The following is a 25,846-nucleotide window of genomic DNA, read 5'->3' on the forward strand; positions in this document are numbered from 1 at the left end:
TCCTGCAGCCCGCGGGAGCGCGCACGGGCTCCAACCGGGCGGGAGGAGCCGGAGCCGCGTTCCTCCCCCGTCTCCCACCCCTCCACGGGTCCTCATCCTTAAAGCTCGAGTCCGCAGCCCCGCCTGTTAGAGAGGGCACCGGGCAGCGGAGAGCGTGTGGCCGCGGCGAGCCGGGGCTGACGGAGCAGGCGCCGGAGGCGACAGAGCGGCGGCAGCTGGCCCCGAGTCCCCGTGAGGGGGACGTTGGAGGGAGTCCAGGTCCTGGTCCGCAGCCCGGCGCCGTCGCAGCGCAGCCTGGCCCATTCTGCCCGGGCCACTGCCCTCAGTCTCCGAGGCGCAGTCGCTGGGGGCCGCCGCCACCCCGCGTGCGAGGCTCCTAGGAATTGGGTATCCGGACCCGTCGCGGTCCTTTTCCACCGCCGCCCGCACTAGGTAGCCGTCCTGCCGGAGACCATGTTCGACAAGACGCGGCTGCCGTACGTGGCCCTCGATGTGCTGTGCGTGTTGCTGGGTACGTAGGCGCCGCGGCCGGGGGTCTTCCGGGCGGGGACTGCCGCGGAGCCGCGCACTGGTGTGGGGTGGGTGTGCCCGGCGCGCGCGCGTGCGCCGCAGCTGCGGAGAGTGGTGGGGAGCCGCTTGCGCCAGCTGGGGGGACCCCCGCTTCTGCACCCTTGCACTCTGGCTCCTGCGTGGGCTCCCCCTGCCTGTCTGCCGGTGCGCTGAGGCTAGCTCTGCTTGGCCGCTTTTCTCTCCTGTGCTGTTACCCTCCGTTTCCCTGCCCACTCTACCAGACAGGGTGGGCTCCTCCCTCTCCACCGTGCAGAGAACCCTAGTCGCTGGCTCATCAGGTTCTGCAGTAAAACTGGAGGTTTGGTGCACCCCGGCTTCTCGGGAGCAGGCTCTAGTGCCCGGTTGATCATACTTGTGAGAAGCACTTTCAAGTTTTCGTCTATAAAAGGCTTAGAACGTTCCTAATTAGAAGGCGTTGTCAGGTTGTAAATTGTCAGGTTGCAGAGGGGATGAGGATGCCAGGTTTCTGCCTGGTGAGGTCTGAAGAAGCTTGTCCTCTCCCCCGCCCCCTCCCGCTCCGCAGGAGTCCTGCTGTTTCCTTTGCCCGTGGTATACCTTTCTGTCTCCTGTGACAGCCCAGCAAGGAGTTCTAGACACTTCTTTAGCTACAGGAAAAGTGGGCGTTATTTTCCTGATTGGAAGAATTCAGTTTGGGGGGCTCTGGTTGCCAGGTGTTTCTTTTCCGGGTGGGGGAATGGGGAGCTGGACAGGCATCGGAAGGAGTGGCTTCCACCTTTCTTTCTGTATAGTGTCAGTTGTAAACCGTTGGAGGTTTGGGTGGTGGATCACAGGTTGAAGTAATTGACCGTAGTCCTGGCCAATTCTCAAGGCGACTAGTGCCTTCTGCCTCTTAGATGCAAATCTGCTTAGTGGCTTCTCGGAGTTAGGACAAATTTCCCCAGGCTTTAACTTAGCAGCTTTTGGCTATTCCTCTCTCCCGCTTCCAACTGACCATGTAGGTGTCTGTAATCTTGTCAGACTGTTAAAATTTCAGTACCTCTTTTTTTTTTTCAATCTTAAATGCGTTTTCTTAGCGTTCTTTCTTTAAAAAATATCTGTGCAACTTCTTTATTTACTAGGACACCCCCACCCTGTAGTTTCACAGTTAACTGTACGGTTTAAAAGAGGGGATTCAGTCTTAGGACAGGCTTTAGATAGGATGTGGTAGCCTGTAACACAGGCACCTGTGAGGTGGAGGCAGGAAATATTTAGTTCAAGTCCACCCTAGGCTACCTAGGGAGGTCCTGGGTCACTAAACAAAAACAGTTTTTATGGAAATATCTTTTCAGATGTTAGGACGTATTATTTAAAAATTATTAGCTTATGTAATATTTTTCTTTTTTCCTTTCTTTTCTTCTTACCTTTCCCTCTCTCCCTTTCCTCCTCCTTTCTGGCCAGGGTCTTGCTGTACAGCCTGGTTTGGAACTTGTGCCTCTTCTTCCTCAGCCTCCAGAGTGTTGGGGATGTTGGCATCCTCTTCCGTGCCTGACTAAATTAAGATACCATTTTCCTATGGACCAGACACCGATTAGGAAGGCTGAAACAATACATACTACCCATAGGTAGCCACAGCTAATGTTATTAATAGGAAGCTACTAGACTTTTAAAAAATTCATGTGTGAGCCTGGTGTTCTGTCTCATGCTTGTAATCCCATCGCTCAGAAGGTTAAGGTAGGAAGACCGTCGTGCATTAGAGGCTAGTCTGGGCTACATAGTGAGTGAGTTCAGGTCAGCCTAATCTACAGAGTGAATCCCTGCACTGAACAAAGAAAGTGACAAAGGTCATGTATGGGGGGAAACATGTATGCAGTGAAATTTTTAAGTTGTATTGTATTTTCTGGTGGTCTATATTTTCAACATGATACATTCTGTTGATATTGCAGTAATCTGACGGTCCCAGTTGACCCCACAGTTTCAGGAATATGATGTGTGTGTGTGTGTGTTGTGTGTGTTATTTTTTGAGACAGGTTTCCTCTGTGTAGCCCTGGCTGTCCTGAACTTGCTCTGTAGACCAAGCTGGCCTCGATCTCACAGAGATCCGCCTGCCACTGCCTTCCTCCTGAGTGCTGGGAGTAAAGGTGTGTGCACCATCACTGCCTAGTCTTTCCCATACCTCTTGGATTTTTTTGAAACGTGACACCTGTAGCCTAGGCTGACCTAGAACTCACTATGTAGCCCAGGCTGCACTTGAACACCCGCCAGTCCTCTGTGCCAGCCTCTAACGTGTCAGGTCTATAGGCGTGAGCCACCACACACAGCTACGGTGTCTTCAGTGATTTGGAGAAAAACTCTTTTGGGGGATTTCACATTACGTTTGCTTTTTAAAAAAAGATCTTCATCTATTTGAATCTTATTTTATCTGTGTAGTATTGTTTCTTGTGCTGATACAGCAATTTCTTTTAAAGTAGTGCAGTGTATTGCCAAGATAGCCCAGATTTCTCTTTTCCTAAGTAGAAGGTAACCTACTTACTTTAATTAGATGTTTACAAAATACCGTTAGGTTTAACAACATCAACTCTCGCAGATAACACTAAGGGAGAACAATGATACAGATCTTCTAAGACTGACTTTTGGAAGGTAGGTTTTCCTGATAAACTTTACCCTTTCTAGAAGAGTCTAAGGATTGTACTAAATTTGGGACAGCCAGGGATTGGCAGCCTAAGATTGTCTTTGCTTCAAGAAAGCTTTCAGCCTGGCTTGAACTTTTTCCTTTTTCCCTTTTTTCTGTGTAGCATCTACAGGTAAGCATCAGGTAGACTGACGGAAAGATGATTAAGCACTTCATAAGTATAGGTTGTGTGAAAGTGATCATAATTATAATGTGAATATGTTCCACATTCTGTTAATGAATACCCATTTTAATATGATGATGTTACGTGATTTCGTTACACAAGTATTTTATAGTTTTTACCCAGGGTGATGTCTTTTGAAGTGATCATTAAACACTATGTGTATATGTGTTTATGCATGTTTGTTTTAAAATAATCTCCATTAAATCTTCTGTATGCACATCTTAATTAGTAGTGCCTTCAGTGGATTTGGGAAATGCTTGAAAAAAGAGAAATTTGAGAGAGAATATGTATTTGATTCTTCTGAAATAGAGTCTTGTCATCTTCTGGCTTTTTTTTTTTTTTTTTGAGTCTTTGATTCGACAAGCCTACCATTGATTTCTATTTAAATTTGCTTGATTTCTTCTTTATTTATAGATATGGTCTCATCGTTTAGAGGTGAGATATATATTTTGGCTGGCCTAGAACCCACCATGTGAACCAGGCTGACCTTAACTCAGAGATCTACCTGCCTTTGGCTTCTAAGTGCTAGGATTAAAGACATGTGCCACCGCACTTGGCCTTACTCTGTTCTTTTGACCAGTGGTTCTAGAACTGTTGGTAAGTCCATCTACAATCCCCTGAACACATATGGAAAACAGTAGAGAGTTGGTATAAAAGTAGCTATTTTAGCCCAATGTATTATACTGTGTCCTGAATATAATGTACCTCTTAATTACTAAGGATCAATATGTATTTTTAGCCACTAGTTAATAAACAATGAGTCCATTAATTGATTCAGTGCCCACGGAGGGATGGCTTTTGTACCTTGAGAGTGCTAGGGGTATAAAGTTAAATAGGACAGTCACTTCCCTAAAGGAACTCAGAGTCTAATGAAGGAGAAACAAACAAGATGTTACATCATGTTAAGTGTGCTAATGCAGGTATTCTGCCCTTTGACCACAGAGAAGGGCTGTGTCTTAGATCTATACCATTATGGAGGAATGACTTATCTCTTTACTCTCAGAGATATGGAGATGCCAGAAGTTGCCTAGCATTACTCTTAGAATTTTTTCTTTTTTTCTTTTTTTTTTATTTATTATGTATACAATATTCTGTCTGTGTGTATGCCTGCACGCCAGAAGAGGGCACCAGACCTCATTACAGATGGTTGTGAGCCACCATGTGGTTGCTGGGAATTGAACTCAGGACCTTTGGAAGAGCAGGCAATGCTCTTAACCGCTGAGCCATCTCTCCAGCCCATCTTAGAATTTTTTCTACCCATTTTTTTCTCCTTGATCTAGGGGAGTGGGAAGTCAAGTATGTGTGCTGGTGATCTATCTGCAGGCAGTCCTGTGATATATAGAAGATTGAGGTGGAGCTGGCGAAGCCGCCTTTTGCGTGTCTGCATTTTGCACTTCATAATTCCTTTCTGTGCTGCACAGACGTAGAAATGACGGTGGCGACCTGAGGATGTGCTCCCGTTCCCAACTGTTCTCTCTCTTCACATCCTTCCTATGCTTTCAAGTTGTCTCCTCTAGTTTTTTTTCTTGACTGTATCATTTGAATGTGCTGGGCTTGTTTGTTTGTTTGTTTGTTGTGCTCTAGTTGTTTTGGTCAGGCTCTGATAATACCCATCTGTGTTCAGACTGAACTGAGGAAGTTTTCCTGTTTGCACCAGTTAGAACTGTCATGACAGCAGGTGCCACAGGAGCCCTTGGGGTCTTGCTGGCTTTTTTTTTTTAAAGGTGTTTATTTATTTTTATTTGTGGTGTGTGGTGCGTGTGTGTGTGTGTGTGTGCGAGAGAGAGAGAGAGAGAGAGAGAGAGAGAGAGAGAGAGAGAGAGAGAGAGAGAAAGCTAGAGAGCCTGTTTGATTTTGTGTGTAATCTTTGCACAATGCCTGTAGAGTAAGATGGTGTCATTTACCCTGGAACAGTTGGTTGTGTGCCACTGTGTGGGTGCTAGGAACGGAGTCTGGGTCCTCCAAAAGAGCAAGTGTTCTTAACCACTGAGCCATCTCTATCATCCTAGGGTGGTCCAGTTTCCTTACCGTGCTCCAAATAAAGCATCGTTGTGCCAAACCAGTCAGTGTAGAATAAAATTTGGCGGACAAACATTGGCTACCAACAGTAGGGACTTGTGAAATCCATGTTACTTGTTACCCAAATACTGATGTCTCATTTCTTTATCACAATGCTGACATCCTACCCTGTTAACAGACTCCCTAAGGAGCAATTCCTTTGCTAATCCCCAGGATGAGTTGCTTTAAGAATAAAGAAAGAAATGTGGAAAGAGTTTGGCTTCATAGTCTTCACCATTTTTGTACCTTACCTTTTCTCCTAAAACTGATTTCATCATTCATTTGCTAGCAGCTGAGTAGGTCCTAGCTTCAGTTAAAGACATTTCTTCTGCTTCTTTGCCTTTTCTCATTGTCTCTAATCACAGAGGAGAGAAGGGATCTCAGAGGGAAGAAAAGTTGGTCAGAGTAAGATTTTGTTCCAAGGCTTTCTCTTAAGTTGGGTGGGCAGTTTGAAACAAGAGCAGAGGCTGGAGGGGCTGCTACTATTTGGTGCCTACTTGGTTTCATGAAGTAGAGTTGACTTTGCCTTAAATGTGCCCCACTTGGACTTGGTGTGGAAATGTTAAGAGAACTTTGTCCATATATGTTTTATGAGCTGCGAATTCTTCCTTCATATTCTCTTTGAATTCGATCCTTTTGGAAACCCAGACATGCTATGAATCATATTAATCCCATTCTCATTTAGTCATTTTTGGCTGAACTCTATTAACGTGTCCGAGATGTTTGGAGAATTACTCTGATTCTAAAAACCCGAGGTTTTACTATTTAAATATGAGGTTGCTAATATTTGCTGAGAGATGGAGATGTTGCAGCATAGGTGAGCAAACAGAGTCAGGTGGACTAGTTAGCATAGCATGTACTTTCTCTTTTTGTGGAAAGGAATTTGTTTCTTTTTTAATTACTTTGTGTGCATGGTGTTCAGAGAACACCAGTGAGCAGTCTGTCTTCTCCCACTTGTGAGCAGGTTCTGGGAGGTGGACTCAATTGTCATGTCTGCATGGCAAGCCCTTACACTGGCTGAACCGTCTTACTGGCATATAGTCTGCACCGTCAGCTAATCAAGTGTTGATCATATAGGTGCATTTTGTCTCTATTTTCTTTTCAAAACAGCATGTACCTTCCAGAAGTTATGCATGGTGGTTGCAAGAAGCTTTCAGACTTTTTTTTCTTTAAAAAATGTTCTTGTTCTTTCTCTTTTTTTTTTTTTCCAGTTAAACCAGAAAGGGGGGCCTCTCATGTAACTCAGGCTGGCTTTGAACTTGCTATCTGAAGATTACCTAGTACTCCAGAGCCTCCTGCCTATGTCTCCCGAGTGCTGGCATCAGGGGAGTGCACCATCGTGCCTGGTTTTATGAGGTGCCTGGGATCAAACCTGGCCTTCTTAGATGTCTAGGAATAGTCTGCCAGCTGAGCCACATTCCCCACTGGTTGTCATTCCTTCCAACTTCTTTTTCTTTCTCCTGATTTTTCTTTAACCATTAGGTTTTTAAAGTCTAGATGGTTTAGGCAGAGTTTTGTTTTGCTTTTAGTTTTTTTTTTTCTTAACCAAAAGAAGTCTAGACTTGGAAATGACGTTCTCTTTAAAATGTGTAGACTTTTCTTTAGCACATTGGAGACAACACGTTCTTGCAGTGGACTTCGGACCTATACTTCCTCAATTCACTTTCTTTTTCTTTAGTTTATTAACTGTGTGTCCTTGGGAATGGTCCCTCTGAATATCTGTTTCCTCAGCTGTATAATATCTAATAACCTATTTACATCTCTTTTGTGAAATTTAACTGAGCCAGTATGTAAATTGCTTGGAGAAGTGCCTGGCACTTACTCTATATGTTGAGTAAAATAATTCCCTGTAATTGTGGCACCCATAACACAGTAACTGGTAGAAGTCACATCACCTATTTTTGTATTAGGGCTAGAAAGACAGACTTTAAAGTGTTTCCCATGAGAGCTCACAGAATGCTTTTGAGGCTGGTGTTCTATCAGTTAAGTCTAAAACCCACGTATATGCAGTAGTAATTCCAGGCGAGGTAGAAACTGATCTGTTTAGCTTTGATAGTGTGTAATTAAGTAAATGGAAAAACCCGTTACTATATACAGTGATCAGTCCTAAATTTCACCTATTTAAAAGAGAATTAGTTATACTCTTACTATTTTTACTGTTTTAAAATCTTCGGAATGGTTGCTCTGCTTGTTTTAAAAGATTTTTTTTTCTTTTGATTTGGTTTTGTTTTCGAGACAGGGTTTCTCTATAACAGCCCTGGCCGGCCTGGGGCTTGCTTTGTAGATCAGGCTGGCCTCCAGGTCACTGAGATCCACCTGCCCCCGCCTCCTGAGTGCTCTGATTAAAGGTGTGCGCCACCACCACCGGACCTAAGATTTTTTTTTTTTTTTTTTGGATTGCAGTACTTGTACATTTTTATTTGTATACAAAGTCTCCCTCCTTTTTTGAGGCAGGATTTCTTGTTGTTCAGGTTGGCGTAGAACTCTCACTGTAACCAAGGGTAACCTTGAACTCGTGAGCTGTCTGCCTCTCCAGCACTGGAGCTTAGACCTGCCCCATCTCATTTATATGCATTCTGTAATTTGAATTTCTCTCTGTAATGAGGCTGCGAAGAAATAGTTGTGTAGTAACCTCTCTCCCTCTCCTTACTTGTTTCTTTCCTTTTTTGTGAGCTGTGTGCTGTGTGTGTTTGCAGTGTGTCTGTGTGTGTTTGCAGTGTCTCTGTGTACGTGAATGCATGCACGTGTAGAGGTCAAAGGTCAGCCTCAGTGTTGCTCCTCAGGAACCTTGTGTTAGGAGACAGGTTCTCTCATGGGGATCCAGGTCTAGCGAGCCTCAGGGAGCCTCCTGTCTTTGCCTCCCCAGTGCTGGAATTACAAGGTTGTGCCACTATGCCTGGCTTTTTTTAAAAAATTAATTAATTAAAGTATGGGAGCTAGAGATTGGACTCAGATCCTCATGCTTGCTCAGCGAGCACTTTACCACCTGAGCTATCTCTCCAGTCCTCCCTCTTTCTCTCATTGGGTCTTTCTTTTTCTCCTTTTTTCACTTGCCCCCCCCCCCCCACACCTGCCCACAGTTTTCTTTCAGGCTCCTATAGTCCAGATTGGCTTCAAACTGGCTTTATACCTTAAGCTGGCCTTTGTGCCTGATCATCTTGCTTCTGCCTCCTAAGTGTTGGGATCTCGGGTCCATGCCACCACACTGGGCTGGGCTTTGTTTTACAGATATTTATTTGACGTATGTTAACCTGAAATTGTCTTTATGTTGTATAAATCTAGCGTTAGGTTTTGAAAGGTACTTGTGTCTGTATCCCTTTTCACTAAATCACAAGCGCACATTTAGTGCTTGCCGCCGTGCTAGGAGCTGAACGCCCGTGAGAAAGGTAGGCTCTGTGTGCTCCTGTGTGACAGACAGGTGACGAGGTCGTGGAAGAATTGAGAGGAACACGCCATGAGGCTTTGGAGGTGGGGGGTGGCTTCTGTCAGGAAGGAGTGTTTGTAAAGAGAGATACAGTGAAAGTGAATTGCCCGTGGAGGAGCGAGGGGGCTGATAGTAAGCACGGGGGAAGAGCAGGTGCTGGGGCCCAAGGAGGAAAGGGCATTTTAAAATAGAAAAGAGGCCTCTGGCCAATTTTGACATTGCTGTGGCGTTTTGGAGTTCATCATGACTAGGGAAATATCCCTTAAACTTCAAGGCAGAAGTGGTTTTTGTTTGTTCTTAGATTCTACATGTCCCCTCCATTCTGGGACTTTTCTCTTTCAAACCTTCAGTGTTACTGTTGCTGGCCGCAGGCGTGACCAGCAGTGACCCCGTGAAGCCCGAGTGCTGCAGATGTGTGCAGTGAGGTGATGGCTTCGGGGTGTAAGCAGCGGTCCACAGAAGAGATGCTCATCAGCGGATACAGCCATAAAACAAAGCAGTGTCTCTTCGGACTTAAAAATTGCCCCTGAGCAGCTTATTTTATTTTTATTTAATCAAACAAACAGGGCTTTTCCATGAAAAAAAAAAGTAGGAAGAAGACCAGTGTGGCTGAACATGCACCTAGACGCCACCTCCTAGGCTTCCCCCACACCTCCTCACTTGAACCCAGGGCCTTATATGTCCCAGGAATGCGTTCTACCCCTGAGCCTCTCCCCACAGTTCTTAATATCAGTGCAGAAAATAATAACATTGACTAGGGCTTCCTGGGCCTGTGGAGACTTGATCAGAGCGATTTGCTTGGCCGTCTCCTCTCTGTAAGGGATGGAGCTATAGGGTAGGTGAGAATCTGACCCAAAGCAGCTGTCAGTGGTGTGGGTCAGGAATTGGGAGTGTACTTTTGAGTACTGTAACTTTTGAATGGTTATTAATTGGTTCAGATTGGGGTAAGTCGAATGAGTGGATAAAGAAATGGGTGGAGCAGTATTCGGCTAACTAAAAATAGTGATTACTGTAGGTGGCCCCAGTGTTTTGTGATTTACTTTGTTTGGTTGTGTGGTTTCAGAGTCAGGGTCTGCTCGCCATGTTTTGAGCATGGAATCTCTGAGTTTTCCAATTCAGATTTGTAGTAAGCACGAAGAGCTAGTAGTGAGGAAACTAGCTGGGGTGTAATTGAAGATGCAGCTAATTTGCCTGGTTCAGTGGCCTGCCTGTAGCCTTTTCCTCCAACGGTGTTATTGCTGCAGACATTCCTTCTGCCTTCTCACAGGAAGGGAAGAACCTTTGCTCTTCCTGTACTTCAAGTGAATCATGTGTAGTGCTCAGAGTAAGGCAGCCAGGCAGACGGAGCTGAGCCTCGTGGTTTAGTCCCACGCTGTCAGTTCTTGGAAACGTTGCTTGAGTCTTTTTCTGGGTTAGGTGTCTAGGAAAATGACCTATAGGAAATGGGTAGTGGAAAAGCTCTTTAGTTAATTGGCGGCTTCTTAAGCTGGGCTCTGCTTGGCTTCTGAGTTCATGTCCATCCATGGTAGGAGAGATGGGTTGGCTGCTGTAGGGCTAGAGAGGTAGATGAAGAGAGAAGCATTGCTTATCGGTGGTTTGCCATTTGCTTTTGGTAAATGTTTTACATAAACTCACGTGCCATGACACAGCTGTGAAGTGTATGGTATGGCTTTATTTTATGCCCTGTCGCAGGGAATGCAGAAATGACTGCAATAATAACGCTCATTATGGAACACAGACTCATGGAGAAGTTATTATATTACTGTTTGGTAAGTCACTAATTCTTACACTGAGATTGCCAAGAATGAATTAAACAAGGTCTCCATCCTCAGAAGTGCACACAGTCTTGTAAGAGGAAATGGACTTCATTCAGAAATCTGCATTTAAAGACCATTTCCCCTAGACTGTTGCTTTTCTTTATGGCAGAGGTGATATGAAGCTTCAGGAATTTGTTTTTTTTTTGGATGGTGCTGAGTTATGGATCCTGTAGAAAATTTAGGAAACCAATCCATACAGATGACATTGTCACAGATCTTAGAAAGTATGTGGTATATGGTAGGCATTCAGATGCTTGTCGTATGAATGGATGGGTGCGTCAGCTAATCTCCTGCGGCTTGAGAACACTCTTGAGTCAGCCACTCACAGAATTCTAGCTCCGCGTGTTCCTGTGCTGCTACCCGGCAGGTCACCCTAGCTCCTTCACAATGAGAAGGCTGCTGCTCCTAGTGTCTTCCTCAGTGCTGTGGAACAGATGAGATAATGTGTGAGACAGTGTTTGTGACATGTGTAGTTTAGTCTTGCCTGCAGTAGGCACTCTTGTAATTTTAATCATTATCGTTATTAAGCTAATCAGCCAATTTTGTGTCGCTGACACATGGTATTTAAATGGGATTTCCTTTGCTAGTGAGTTTGCTTTTGGAATGTAGTTGAATGTAGTTCTAATTACAATTTATTCTCATTCAGATCCCCCCCACCGTGTGTGTGTTTGTGGGTGTATGATAGGAATCAAATCCAGGGTCTCATGCATGTCAAGTAAGGACTGTACCACTGAACTACAGCCCTGACTACAATTTCAGTAGCATTGAAGATGCTCTTCAGAGCCAGGTGTGGTGGTGCCCTTCTTTAGTTCCAGTACTCAGAAAGCAGAAACAGGCGGATCTCAGAGTTCAAGGCTAATCTGGTCTACGGAGTGAGGTTCAGGACAGCCAGGGCTACACAGAGAAACCTTGTCTTGAGAAAACCACCACCACCGCCGCCGCCGCCGCCACCACCACCACCACAAAAAAGAATATGCTTTTCAGTTTTTGGCCCATTTCTGTTTCTGATCCCCAGATTGCTGTGGGTAGTTTTTCCTTTTCATTTTTTTCTTTTCCCTTCCCTTTCTCCCTCTCCCTCTCCCCCTCCTCTCTTTCTTTCTAAAAAACAGGTTCTTGTATATCCCAGATTGACCTCAAACTCTATAGGAAGCTGCGAATGGTCTGTGACTACCTGGTTGTCCTGCCTCTGCTTCCAGAGAACCAGGATTACAGGTGGCAGCCACCACACCTGGCTTGTTTGATTATTTCTAACCTGCTTCTTCCTGGAATCAGATCCTCATTGTACATCTGTTTGTTTTCTAGGTGAGCAGTATTCTCACAGCTCATGTGCAAGGAAACTAACGCGTGTTCGTGGCTTGAGAGACAACAGCAGGCTAGAAACAGGAATAAAGAGGGTGTTGGTGTTGTGAGGTTAGAATGGTTTGGGTAGTATAGCTTAAGTCAGTGCTTGACTTTCTTGATGTAAGCTGGTCAAGAGCTAAGGTCGACCGAGCTAAACTGTTTGCTGTCTGTATAACCCTTCGTAGTCAGTGTTAGCTTAAGGAAAGGATGCCTGCCACGGTCGTGCTTACCACTAGTGTTCTGGATAATTCTAACTCAGGGCATTTGTTAAACATATGACTTTTTTTTTCGAATTTTCATTACATAATTAAACATTTACAAATGACACCCTAATTTGGTTTAGTTATCCAGAGTCACAGAGGCAAGGGATATTTGTTGTAATTTTTTTTTCCAAAGGACATAAATAAGATACAAATATTAAGTGTGCTATTTTCCAAATATTGTCTACATCTGGCCCAGTAGCCCAGTTAGAAAGGTTTCTTGGATGTTATCAGAACTTGTTAGTTGGGTTATGGGTAATGGTGATTTTACAGTTACTGTCGTTGTCTGTCTTAAAGCTGTGAGAGTTCAAGTGCTGCCACTGAATGTAAACTCCTAAGATCCAGAAACAAATGTATAGCCCTTTTATGAAGATAAGTTCTTGCATGGATTTCCCTTGCTCATGATTAAACATTGTGGGTGGTTCTTTTTAGTGGATGGCAGTCTATTTGTACAACTTTATTTGAAGAATTAAAAGTGTGATTTCATAGGAACAGCCACTGACTTAGAAGTCTGATTCTGCTCTTGCCTCTGCTACTCTCTGTGCTCTTCGTGACCAACCACTTGGCCACTTTATTCAGTCTTATGTAAACCACGATGACACTGATGCCTGTCTCAGGGTCTGAGTGGTAAGTGAGGCACTGTCAGGACAGTCGAGACTCTGCTGCAGATTGTATTGCTGTAGTTCATACCAGTGGACTTCGGACAAAGGGACCACAGTCCCCTGAATATCAGGGGACTGCCATCTGCGTCAAAGGAGTTTGTCTTTTCATAAAGCATGTCTGTCACAATTAGGGAGCAAAGATAAAACATTTAGGGGACTCCTTTAGAGCTATAATCTGCCTGTGACCTGTAGGACACTTAACTAGGAGAGGTGCCCATTTAACAGAATTAACACAGTAGCTGATTGATGGTTGGGTGGTGATGTCTGACTGTTAGGCTTGAATGCTATGGTCGGGCTGCAGCTAACAGATGGTTTATTACCATGTATATCTACAGATCCATAAATCCTTGGGGAATTTCACATACTTACCCTACAACTTCAGAGACCCAGGGGCCACCCAGAATTACAATACCATAATATCTTGGCCCAAATTACAAGTAAGCTTTAACAAGTTTGAGTCCTATATAAGAACCATATTCCCTTTTACCTAATAATTTTCCTAATAATAAAGCATACATTTAAAAACGTTGAGGTATTTGAAAGAATAGGAGCAACCCATCTCTGCCATCCTCACAGTTCTGGTGATGTCAGCCTTCAGTGCTGGTGGACCCTGCAGAGATTTGACCCAGAGCCAGTACCTAGGCCAGAGGCCAGAGCCTCTCTGGAGCTCTCAGGACCTGGGTATTGCTATCCCACACTGGTTGCTGCGATTTCTGGGCTCTCTGGGCCAGATCCAGGGGCTGATTTTCAGTGTCCTTTGGATAGGGGTCATATTTATAGTGATTCAGATTTCCTGAAGTAAGAAATTTGTTCTTTAGGTTAGCCAATTAATTCGGCTTGTATTTTGAATTTACTAGGGCAATGGGTAGCTCTCTGGAAGACCTTCATACCCTCAGATGTTCCATGATGAAGGGTGAAATCCTAGAGCGGGGCATGGTGGCACATCTTGGGCTTAGGAGTTGGAGGCCAGTTTCAGTCACACAGGAAGACTGTCTCAGCAACAAACAAGGACAACAACAATATTCCAAAACAGCAGCCAAAGCCTGGATTTGGAAGGCAGGGCCTTGGCTCAGCAACCAAGTAACAAGTAAAGTTGCTGAGCCACAGAGTTAGACATTTTGAGCTGCCAAGTATATCAAATAAAATTATGATAGAAATGTTAAGACAGGAGGCAAAGCTTTATTGATATTGATGCAATAAGGGTAATATGATAAAGGGGATAAATTGATACACTTTATTATGCCAGCTTTGTATCTGTGAAAAACTATTCAAAATGAGAGTCAGAATTGCAATTTTAGCAGAGCTTTATTGTAATACTTCGTATTAATGTGTAAAACATTTTCATTAACTAGCATATTGAACTTTTGCAGAATTCTTTTGTATTCATGGCATATATAAACTCTTAAGTGTAGGGACACTGCAGCTGCTTGAATCTCAAGTTCATCGCTCCAGGTTTTTGTCTAAAAAGGACTAGATCTCTGTCTCTATATGTAACTCCTGTTCTGTGGCTTGGTGCTGCTAGGTACATTGTAGGCATTTGTTTCTTCCACAAACATGTGATCATTCACCATGTGCCAGGCCCTGGGGTAAGTGGTGGTCACAAATAGTGAAGCCAAAACCAGCGCATGCTTTTGAGGGAGAACTTAGGAGCTATGGTAGCTTATAGGAAGAGGCTTTAATTACTTTCTGGCTGGGCATGTCATGTTCAGTAGGGGTTTAGCATGTGCATGGGCTAAAAGTCCCATGCCAAACCGAAACAAAAAACTTTGCTTGGTAGAGTACTAGATTAGAATTTAGAAAGGGGGGCTCAGAGAGATGAGATAGGCTTTGGAAACTGAGGTAATGGTAGTTAGATTAATGTAGTTGCTGGTGGAATTTGGGAGGCTCTAGGAACCCATTTTAGTGACAGTGTAGGCAATTGGTAAGAGATAGCTATACCAAAAATAGTTCTTAAATAAAGGGCACTAGGAGAGAACCAGATGTCAAGGTGAACGGAGAAGAGATGATGAGTTTGGTTTTGGGCTCATTAAACTTTAAATACCTTTGAAATGCTTACGGAGAGATGCCAAGTTGCAGAACTCAGAGGAAAGTGTTATTTTAGGAGTCAAAGACATATTTGTAGTCATTGAACTCAGGAGAACTGTCAGAGTCCAGGAAGACGTTACAACACGAAAAGACTACCTCAGACTATCATGGCTGCAGTAATCAGTGAAGCGAAATTGCTGGGTAGAGTTAAATCTCTTAAGAAGTTGTAATGATAGGCCGAGGAGCTAGCTCAGTCTGTAAGGCATTTGCTGTACACGCCAGGACCTCCGTTTGATTCGCCAGCCCCACGTAGTGAGCCAGTCAGAGGCCTGCACGATGGCTCAGCAGGTAGAAAAGCACTTGCCACCCACGCCTGACTCAGAACCCATAGTTCAAGGTGAGAGCTGACGGCTGAGTGGTCTCCTGACCTCCACCCTCCCACATCATACACAGGCAATCATAATAAAATGGAAAAAGCTGGAACTGGTGATGTATGTTTGCAATCCCAGGGGGACAGAAACAGGTACTCCCTGGGGCTTGGTGGCCAGCCAACCTTGCCTGCTCTGGTGAGCTTTAGGCCAGTGGGAGACCTTGTTTGTTTCATAAGCAAGGTGGCCAATGCTTCCCTTTGGCCTCCCCACACAGGTGCGCCCATGCCGTCTATACATTAAGAGAGTATGGTTGTGATGAGGAGGGCAGGTGTGGACGGTGAAGATACTCAGCATGGATACGCTCAAGCTCATGCCGATAGAGACAGGTTCAATATGTGGTTCAGGCTGGCCTGGAGCTCTCCATCCTTCTGCCTCAGCTTGCATGCCCCCTCCTCCTCTCCCTCTTATTTTGTGTGTATGTGTATATGGACACAGTGTATGGGTGGGTGGGAGGGGGCACACACGACGCATGCCATAGCCTGCGTGTGGAGGTTGGAGAACACCACTGCAGCCAGTTCTCTTCTCCCACTTTTATGTGTGTTCTTGGGGTCAGATTTAAGTCACCAGATTTACATAGCAAGCACCTTTACCAGTCTAAGCATCTTATTGGCCTAGCCAGCTCTTGAATTCAGAGATTATGGGTGTGTGCTGCTAGGTCAGGCTTAATAGGATCATTTCTTTTCGAGGAGAATGAGAGGAAGACCAGTTGAAGCACTGATAGTTTGTGGTAACAGGTTGCCATAGTTTGCTATGATGTCCTAGCTAGGGGATACAGTGACCAGCAGAAGTAAAGGAAGACAACTTCAGATGAATGGTAATGAAATAGTTGGCCCTTACTTAGAAATAACTTATTTAGACCTGGACATACTGGTACATTCCTGAAATACCAGCACTTAGGAAGCAGAGGCAAAAGGATTTCTGCAAGTTTGAGGCCAGGCTAGTTTACATAGTGAGTCTTTGTTTCAAAACAATATGATAGATGGATGTATGGCTTTTGTAAAGTAACTCTTACTAGGTATGATGGAAGGCATTTGACATTTGGAGCCTGGTATTAAAAAATTCAGAATTGTGCTGTGCAGCTTCCTCTTACCAGGTCACTCTGTTGGCTGGTTCTGTAATGGAGGGAGTACTGTCTGTTCAGATTTGTTGGGTTAACAAGAATGTCTGTAAATAACTCACTCTTAGGCTTACTCTTTTTCCTGTTTCTTATGGCTGTAGGTATTTACTATATAGTTACAATATTGACTGCTACTCTTTTTTTGTTTTTTTGAGACAGGGTTTCCCTGTAGCTTTGGAGCCTGTCCTGGAACTAGCTCTGTAGACCAGGCTGGCCTCCAACTCACAGAGATCCGCCTGCCTCTGCCTCCCGAGTGCTGGGATTAAAGACGTGCACCACTGCCCGGCTTTGACTGCTACTCTTAACCTTAAAGAAGCAGCTTAGAGGAGTTCTTCCTTCTTCAACTTATCTTCTACATGAAACAACTTGAGTGGATCAAATAAACACTTTTTTTTTTTTTTTAAAATGGATTCATGGTTTATTTCCTTAAAAGTCATAACTATTAAAAAAGAGAACATTTAAAAAATTTCTTGGCCAGTATGCCTTGTGCTTGTGTGTTTTTAAAAAAATGTGTGTGTGTGTTGTAAAAAGTGTACTAATTTAGATATGCCAATTTGGTGACTTTTTGCTGAACTGAGAACTTGTTTTTGATATTTCTGAGACACTAAAGTTAGTAAGTGTTATTTTAGTGTCTGGACACGTGCCACTTGGCATAATGTCACAATAAACCCATTCCATGTAAATGCTCTTACAATTTGAAAGACATTTTTTTTTAAATTTGGTGGTATGTAAACTTTGTTGGGTCTCGGGGTGTGAAGTCTGAGGTATGCATCTCATTTGGTTGTTTTTATTACCCCTATAGTTGAATGCTTGACTTGCAGCATGCTAGGAAAATTTTCCTATACTACCTTGTTGTGGAACAATGGTGTGTACCCTGTCAGTTGTATTTTAATAAAATGCTGATTGGCCAGTATCCTGATTGGCAGAAAATATAGATGCAACAACCAGGCAAGAAGTATAGGTGGAACAATGAGAACAGGAGAATTCTGGGAAGAGGAAAGGCACAGTCTGCATTTGTCAACCAGACACAGAGGAAGCAGATGTGACTGCCTCTCTGTAAAAGGTACCAAGCCATGTGGCTAACCCAGACAAGAATTATGGGCTAATATAAGTTATAAGAGTTAAAAAGAAGCCTGAGTTAATAGGCCAATCAGTTTATAATTAATGTAGACCTCTGTGTGTTTATTTGGGACTAAACAGCTGTATGACCTGGTGGAACAGAAACCTCTGTCAATACTACCTGCCTTATTTGTAGAATTCTTGAAATTTTCTACACATATTTTGAGCACCAAGATAACTAATTTTATATCTGACAGTGAATCAAGTCAGTCTGCTTTCTGTAGGTTTGGCTACTGAAGCAGTTTCCTTAAAGATTTTAAAATTTGCTCTCACTGTTAGCCTATACAACATCTGAGACATTGACGTATTAGGTCTTGTAGATAACAACTCTAGAATTTTTATGAGCATGTGAATTTAACAGCTTTATCAAAGAATTGGTATAATAGTAAACAGTTGCTATTCATAGGTATGTAGGCCTTCTGTTGATAGGAAGGACTGATTTCTTTCTTACTGCTGGTAGAGAAAGCTTCATTCGTTCATGGAATTTTGTGAGTGGGCTTGTTGAGCCAAATCCCACTGTTGGTTCTCTCACATCAGGAAGGACCTTAACAGGGTATTCTTTCCAAGTACAAAATTCTTTGTTTTACAAGTTTAATTAATATGTAGAAAACCCTATAGTTCACTTTTTTTTTTTTTTTTTTTTTTTTGTTTTGAGACAGGGTTTCTCTGTGGCTTTGGAGCCTGTCCTGGAACTAGCTCTGTAGACCAGGCTGGTCTCGAACTCACAGTGATTGGCCTGCCTCTGCCTCCCGAGTGCTGGGATTAAAGGCGTGCGCCACCACCGCCCGGCTATAGTTCACATTTTTAAACCAGAGACGTAACTCTGGAGACTGTACTTCAAAGAGGCCATTCTCTGTGGTAACTCTCCTGCGCTGTCTGCCTGCTGGCTGTTGACAAGACAGGCGCATGTGTGGATACAGTATTTGATGAAGGGTACCTATGGAACCGCGGTGAATTTTCCCATTTAAAAACATTTTCAGGTGGTGTTGCTCATACCTGTGACCAGCACTTGAAAGCATGAAGCAGGTAGACTGCTGTAAGCTCTAGGCCAGCCTAGGCTACATAGCTATGCTGTCTTGAAAGGAAACGATGTATCTTCTAGAGCTGTATGTGTTTACATGCCTGTAATTCCAGCTATGTGGAAGGCTGAGGTAGGATTGCAAGTTTGGGGTCACCCTAGGCAATACAGTGAAATATCATTTCAAAGCTGTACGTTACCTTTTCACTCTCCCTTTCTTCCCCTTCTCTTTCTTTTGACTTTGGAAACTCATGATGTGTTTCACTGTATAAATATTTAATACAATCTACTTAGTTCCTCATTTCCATATTTAAATCTTAGATGATAGAGAGTGCTATCAATGTTTAAGTTCTAGCTTTTTTCTTTAAAAATACTCTTCTAGATTTTCTAAAATCAATTTTTTATTATTTGATAAAATCTAAAAAGACCAAAAAAGAAAATTTGTATCACTTGTAATCCAGTTGCCCATCAGAGCCCTTTCACACTGTGCTTATGTATCTTTTCTGCGTTGTTTTTATATCCATGTCTTTTTTGACAGTGCCTTGTATATAGTCTTGATTGGCCTGGAATTTGCTGCGTCTTCTAAGCTAACCCCCCGGTTGCAGCAATTCTCCTGGGCTGCCGGAAGGATGGGTTATAAGCACACACCCACCACTATGCCCAACCCTCCAATTAAAAAAAAAGTTTTAATTTTGTTCTTTAAAAAAAAAAGTATATTTTGAGCTAGGTATGGTGGTGCACCCTTTTAATCCCAACACTCTGTAGGCAGAGGTGGGCAGATTTGTGTGACTTCAAGGCCAGTCTGAGCTATGTATAGTAAGTTCTAGAACAGCCAAGGTTATGTAGAGAGACCCTGTCTCAAAAAACAAAAACCAAAGAAACAAACAAAAAGACAAAAATATTTATTTTACATGTTGGAATATTTTGTGTGCATGTATGTGCACGCACTGCATGTCTGGTAGTGAGATGAGAAGAGTTTTAGCTAGTTGTGAGCCACCCTGCGGGTGGTAGGAAATGAGTCAGGGTCTTCTGGGAAGGCAGCAGTATCCTTAACCACTGAGCTATTTCTCCAGTTTCTTCTCTTTTTTCCCCCCTGTAAATATTGGGGCTGGAAAGATGATTTGGTGGTTAAGGGCATCGGCTACTCTTTCAGACAACCCAGATTTAATTCCCAGCACCCACAAGGTGGCTTACAACCATCTGTAACTGCAGTACTGGTAATCCAACATTATCTTTTAGCTTCTATAGGCACCAGGCAGTTCAGTGATACACAGATATACATGCAGACAAAATACTCATATAGATAAAAGAAAGAAAATTTGAAAAAGTGTTATTATTGTGTCTGCATGATATGTGTGTAGGGGGTTATGTACCATCATGCACATGTGGAGGTCAGCGGACAACTTCATGGGATCAGTTTCTTCCTTCTGCCATGAAGGTTCTGAGTCATCAGGCTTGTGTGAAAAGCGCTTTTGTTTTCTCAGACATTTTGCTAGCCTATTACCTTGTTTTTATTTTTATTCTTTAAATATATTTTTGTGTATGTGGTTATTTTTATCAGTGTGTATATGTACTACATATGCACCTGGTGCCCACCAAGGCCTGAAAAGGGCACTAGCCTCTTTAGAACTGGAGTTACAGACAGTTGTGAGCTGCCATGTAGGTGCTGGGAATCGAACCCAGGTCCTCTAGAAGAGCTCTTAATCACTGAGCCATCTCCCGTCTTTGTTTTTTCTATCTTAAACGAATTATTATGACTATCATTAGTACTATATGTGCATTTGAGTGTATGTGCACATATCTATGTGGGTGCCCCTGGAGGCTAAAGAGGGTCACAGATCCCTTGGAGCTTGAAGTGTGCTGGGATCCGAACTTTGGTCCTCATGATAGAACAACAACCACTTTTAACACCAGAGCTTGTCGCCAGCCTGCTAATGTTTTGAGATTGGATCTCACTGTGCTGGTTGCCCTGACTACAAACTCCTGCTACAGCAGTCCTGCTTCAGCTGCCCAAGTACTAGACTGTAATATACTCTTGCGTATACAGGTTATATTCTCTGTAAAATTGAAAGTAGTCTTTTTCTCCTTTTTTCTTTTCCTTCCTTCCTTCCTTCCTTCCTTCCTTCCTTCCTTCCTTCCTTCCTTCCTTCCCTCCCTCCCTCCCTCCTTCCCTTCCTCCCTCCCTTCCTCCCTTCCTTTCTTTTATTTTTTTCTTTTGAGACAAGGTTTCACTATATAGCTTAGGCTAGTCTGGAAGTTACTGTATAGTCAAGCTGGCTTCAAGCTTGAAGTCTTCCCACCTTAACCTCTTAGAGTTCTAGGGTTATAAATATGTGCCACTGTGCCCAGCTAGTCTTAACAATTTTAATGGTTATATGATATTTCATTGTTTGTAATAGACAGTCATTCATTTATCCCTCACTTAAAAGCTTTATATATTTTAAAAATATTTATTTGTGTGTGCATGTGTGTGTGAGCGAGTGCTATGGCTCCCAGCGGAGGTAAGAAGGTATTTTGATGATTGGTTCTATCCCTCTACTAGGCTTTACTTGCCGAGCCATTTCTTTAGCCCACATTTGAAAACCTAGGTCATCTGCAGTTTTGTTCTGTTCTGCTGCACATTGCATCCTTGATGAAACTTTGGCACCCTTGGGTCATCCTTGCTATCGCGGTGTACTCTGGTCTGTTTGGTGACTGCTTTAACAGCTTATCAAAACAGGTGAGCAGATTAGATAGTGTTGACTCTGGATGGTGAGTCTGCAAGCTTCTGTGAGTCCAAGAGTCCCAGAGATATTTTATTTGGAGCGATAACTACAGTACTTGAGTTAAACATTCTGATAGATTAATATATCACAACAAGAGACCAGAAGACAAAGATTAGGGAATAAAGCTTTTTTTTAAGATAAATTGTAATATGCCAGGTATGACATTAGCATATGGGCTAAATGTTCCTAACATTAAGTGGTAGGTAAATATTTTTCTCATTTACTAGACGAGGAAACTGAAATTAGGAAAGAAATTTGCTGATGCTCATTTAAGTATTAACTGGGAGTGTTCCAGAAGTAAACCAGTGCAGGCATGTCTGACTACCCAGCCCTGCGCAGGACTAATCCTGCTACACCAAAGGAAGAATTATAGGATATTGGAGTAGCAACTCATATGGCAAGTAGGCTGAAGTCCCTGGGAGAGTGTGTATAGGTGCAGGTAAGACGAAGCCTCAGCTAAACTGCAATGGCATCTGTTGTTGTTATGATTCGTTTTGTTATACAATGTAAATTTTTCTTTTGGCATATAATGAATTTACATTAAAATATTTTTATTTATGTGCACCATGTGTGTCCAAGTGCCCAAGGAGGGCCAGGGATGTTATACTCCTGGAACTGGCACTGTGAGCTGCTCCAAGTAGGTGCCGGGGGCAAGCCCAGATCCTTTGCAAGAGCAGTAGGCACACCTAATCTCTCCAGTCCTGTTTAATGTGGAATTTAGCCATTTAGCTATGTGGTTGCTACAGAGTCAGGGTACAGAATTGGTCAGTTTTTCCATAAATCACTGGCTTACTGTTCTTTATGTTTGTTTTTATTTTTTTTTTTTGAGACTGGGTTTTTCTGTGTAACAGTCCTGGCTGTCCTTGAATTAGTTCTTGTGATGTGGGAGTGTCATATCAATCTGTTGTTTCATTGGTTAATAAAGAAACTGCTTGGCCTGATAGGTTAAACATAGGTGGGTGGAGTAAACAGAACAGAATGCTGGGAGGAAGAGGAAGTGAGCTCAAACGCCATGCAGCTCCTCTCAGGGCCAGTTGCAATGAAGCTCTGACCCAGGATGGACGTAGGCTAGAATCTTCCCAGTAAGCGCACCTCGTGGTGCTACACAGATAATTAGAAATGGGCTAAAGCAAGATATGAGAAGTAGCCAGTAAGAGGCCAGAGCTAATGGGCCAAGCAGTGTTTAAATGAATACAATTTATGTGTTGTTATTTCGGGGCATAAGCTAGCCAGTTGGCTGGGAGCTGGGTGGCAGAAAGCAGCCCGCAGCTCCTAATACATTCTTGTAGACCAGGCTGGCCTTGAGCTCAGAGAGATCTGCCTGCCTCTGCCTCCAGAGTGCTGGGATTATATAAGTCTCATCCACGGAGTTGCAGGGCATGTGAAGCCTTTCAAGGCTTTTGCATAATGCATTTCTGATAGGTTGCCCATTTAGTGTGCACATGTTCTGGTACAATTTTGCTCTCAAAATATGTCCTTATTATCCCTAACTCCAGTTCTAGTTCAGCAAAGAGAATGGTTTTCGGCTAAGACATGATTAGGTTATAGTTTCAAGCACACACACACACACACACACACACACACACACAAAATCAATAAACAAACAAACAAAAAACCTCAAACAGATATCTCTGAAATGTGTTGCAGAGAAGGGAAGCTAGAAACAATCACATGTGACTTCTTTATCTCCCTGTGTCTTGCACACAGAAAGAAAGCCACATGGAAAGTTTGCACTGACTGTGACTTCCGACAGCCCGAAAACAGAACAGCTGTTAGCATAAGGGAGGGGGAGGAACGTTCCTGGCCAGCTGGCGCTGTTTCACGCCTGTTCTGGCGAGGGAACAACAGGTGTGAGTAAATAGCCTGCCATCTCCTCCCCCATGTCACAGCTTGGGAAGTCTGTGGCTTTGCCTTTGTTTTCTTGTGATCCTATGGGTTGAAACCCAGGGTCATACATGTTACCTAGGTACTTTACCATGCACACGTCCTCAGCCCCACCTCCGGATAGTTTCAAAAAGCTGTTTAAATATATACATAAAAAGATCCTAAGTATGTGAATAAACTAAAATAACTAAAATGCTCCAAGGTTGAGGATACTGCAGGCAATTACCAGCTCAAAACCATAAACTGCAAAACCAATACCCCCTCCCCCAGGAAACACAAACTACCTTTTCTCCCTGCTTTCTCTTCTGTGGCCCTGAGAGAGAAAGGGGTGGAGAACTTTTATAGCAGCACCACACCACTAACCACAGAGAGGGGGTGCTGCAGCCTGGGGCCAGCATGCAGTGTCTGAAAGCTGAGGGTGCCTTGCCCACTGCCCCTTGCCTGCCTGCTCTCTCCCTGAAGCAGTGCTCTGTGACACTGGCCCCTCCCACCTCCTTTCCACCTCTACCCTGAAGGCTCTGTTTTGACTACAGCTGTCCGCAGTTCTCCTTTGGTCAAGCATACACGTGTGCTGAGGGCCAGCACGATTGCTCTGTGGATAAAGGTGTTTATCAGGACTTGAGGTTGAGTAGCAGGAGAGACTCACCCTGCATGTTGTCCTTGACCTCCGCTCGTGCTCAGAAGCAGTGTAGCAGTTGGTCAGTGGGAGGATGCTTCATGGGACTCTGGAAAGAATCTGTAACGCCACCTGGAAAGAAAGTAAGGAACTGTATTTTGTCAAAACTGAAGTAGGCACAAAAGAACATTCCTTACGGTAGGAATGAATAGAACTTCCTAAGAGCAACTCAGGTCACACAAAGCAGTAAAGAGCCAAAAAATTTCACTTCTGACCTTCCCCAGCTGAAAGGAGCGAGCCAAAAAATTTCACTTCTGACCTTCCCCAGCTGAAAGGAGCGAATGAAAGGCTGTGTGGAAGCACCCTTCACAGTCTGTGGACTTCCTGGAAGAATGCGAGCGTGCACACGTGGTCAGATTTACATAAGTGATTCACACCCCTCCCCTGGCCCCCGTGGAATGTATTTCTTACAAGTGAGTTTTGTTTATTTCCTTTTTGGTGAAACATTAGTCTAGAAGCAACTTCCTGTCTGTTTAATAGTGTAGATTTTGCTGAGGTTTTATGATTCCTTTCTGTTGTTTGCAGTAGAGTATTGGATATCCAGATGGCCATTTAGCCTGAGTGTGGTAGTAAGCTGTCCCAGGGTTGGCAGAAGAGAGTTAAGTTTGTGTGTACAGAGCCGCACAGGCTCATCAGGTTATAGACTGAAGGTGGGTGAAGAGACAAGGTCTCATTCTTCCAGGAGACCCATCCTTGGAGTCAGACTCCTTTCCTCGAGGACAGCAGGTGTGAGGAAGAGTATGAAGAGACATACCATGTTAGGATCTTGTCCTCCCTGCTGAACTGTAGGATGCTGCTTACCTGCCCTGCCACACGCGGGCACAGGCGGCCTGGTAGAGTCAGTGTCTGACTTTCCACACACGCGGGCACAGGCTGCCTGGGAGAGTCAGTGTCTGACTTTCTGACACTAGCTAAGAGGTGCTACTCGTGGTAAAATTTTTTTGGAAGTTTAAAAAAATTATTACTAGGGGCTGGAGAGATGGATCAGTGGTTAAGAGCACTGGCTGCTCTTCCAGAGGTCCTGAGTTCGATTCCCAGCAACCACATAGTGGCTCACAACCATCTGTAATAAGATCTGGCACCCTCCTCTGGCATGCAGGCATACATGGAGGCAGAATGTTGTATACATAATAAACAAACAAATAAATAAATCTTAAAAAAATTATTATTATTATTTTTTAATTTCATGAGCATCGGTGTTTGCCTGCACATGTATGGGGGTGTTGGAGCCGCTAGGACTGGAGTTACAGACATGAGTTACAGTGAGCTGCCATGTGGTTGCTGGAAATTGCACCTGAGTCCTCTGGAAGAGCAGCCAGTGCTCTTAACCACTGAGCCATCTCTCCAGCCCAATAATAATTTTTAATACTTTGCTTTAGCTTTGTTCCTCTCCCACATTTTTAAAAGTTAAATCATGACCGAGTTCATAAATCTCTAAATGCAGCAGACACCAACATATGCCAAATTCTTCATTTTCCATCTTCCTTTTTTCTGTTTAGTTTTTGTATTTTATTCCTTTTATTTTCCTGAACTCTTAAAAAATAAGTCACTGCATTGATACTTTTTAAATTAATTTCTTTTTCTTTCAGCTCTTTGATTCTGTGGTTTGTTTTTTTGAAACAGGGTCTTTTAGCCCAGATGGGCCTGTCATTCCTCTTCCTCATCTTCACTGGTGTCAGATTATAGGTGTGGGCCAATATACTGGCTCAATCTGTTTTTTTATAGATTTATAGTAATGTGGTAAGGGATGCCAGATACTATATGAATATATCCTTAATTGCTATGTTTCTGATATATGAAAAATAGAAAAAAGTTTTAATTATGATCATTGAAATTAAAGGAATTGCAATTAAAAGTCAACACTTAGGTCACACTAGCCACATAGAG

The 25,846-nt window shown here is 43.5% G+C and overlaps 1 protein-coding gene and 1 long non-coding RNA gene across 3 annotated transcripts in view; one reads left to right on the forward strand and one right to left on the reverse strand.

Annotated features, from left to right (window-relative positions):
• Positions 1-362: 362 nt before the first annotated feature.
• Plpp1 (phospholipid phosphatase 1) overlaps positions 363-25,846 on the forward strand; it is a 57,630-nt gene continuing 32,146 nt past the window's right edge. The window contains exon 1 of one of the 2 annotated variants that reach the window (XM_050152849.1): positions 363-511. In XM_050152849.1, coding sequence (XP_050008806.1) covers positions 454-511 — 58 coding nt within the window. In that variant the 5' untranslated portion in view covers positions 363-453. The remainder of the gene's footprint in view (positions 512-25,846) is intronic. The other variant, XM_050152848.1, reaches the window with a different exon arrangement.
• Positions 7,000-24,818, reverse strand: LOC126507994 (uncharacterized). The gene is made up of 3 exons (XR_007593687.1): positions 24,175-24,818; positions 23,930-24,031; positions 7,000-11,084 (listed from the first exon to the last, which is right to left on the reverse strand). It is a non-coding gene; the product is annotated as an uncharacterized lncRNA (long non-coding RNA).

Source organism: Alexandromys fortis, unplaced genomic scaffold (genome assembly GCF_014885135.2).
Source record: "Alexandromys fortis isolate MF-2015 unplaced genomic scaffold, M_Fortis_MF-2015_v1.1 scaffold_73, whole genome shotgun sequence".
Classification (NCBI taxonomy): domain Eukaryota; kingdom Metazoa; phylum Chordata; class Mammalia; order Rodentia; family Cricetidae; genus Alexandromys; species Alexandromys fortis.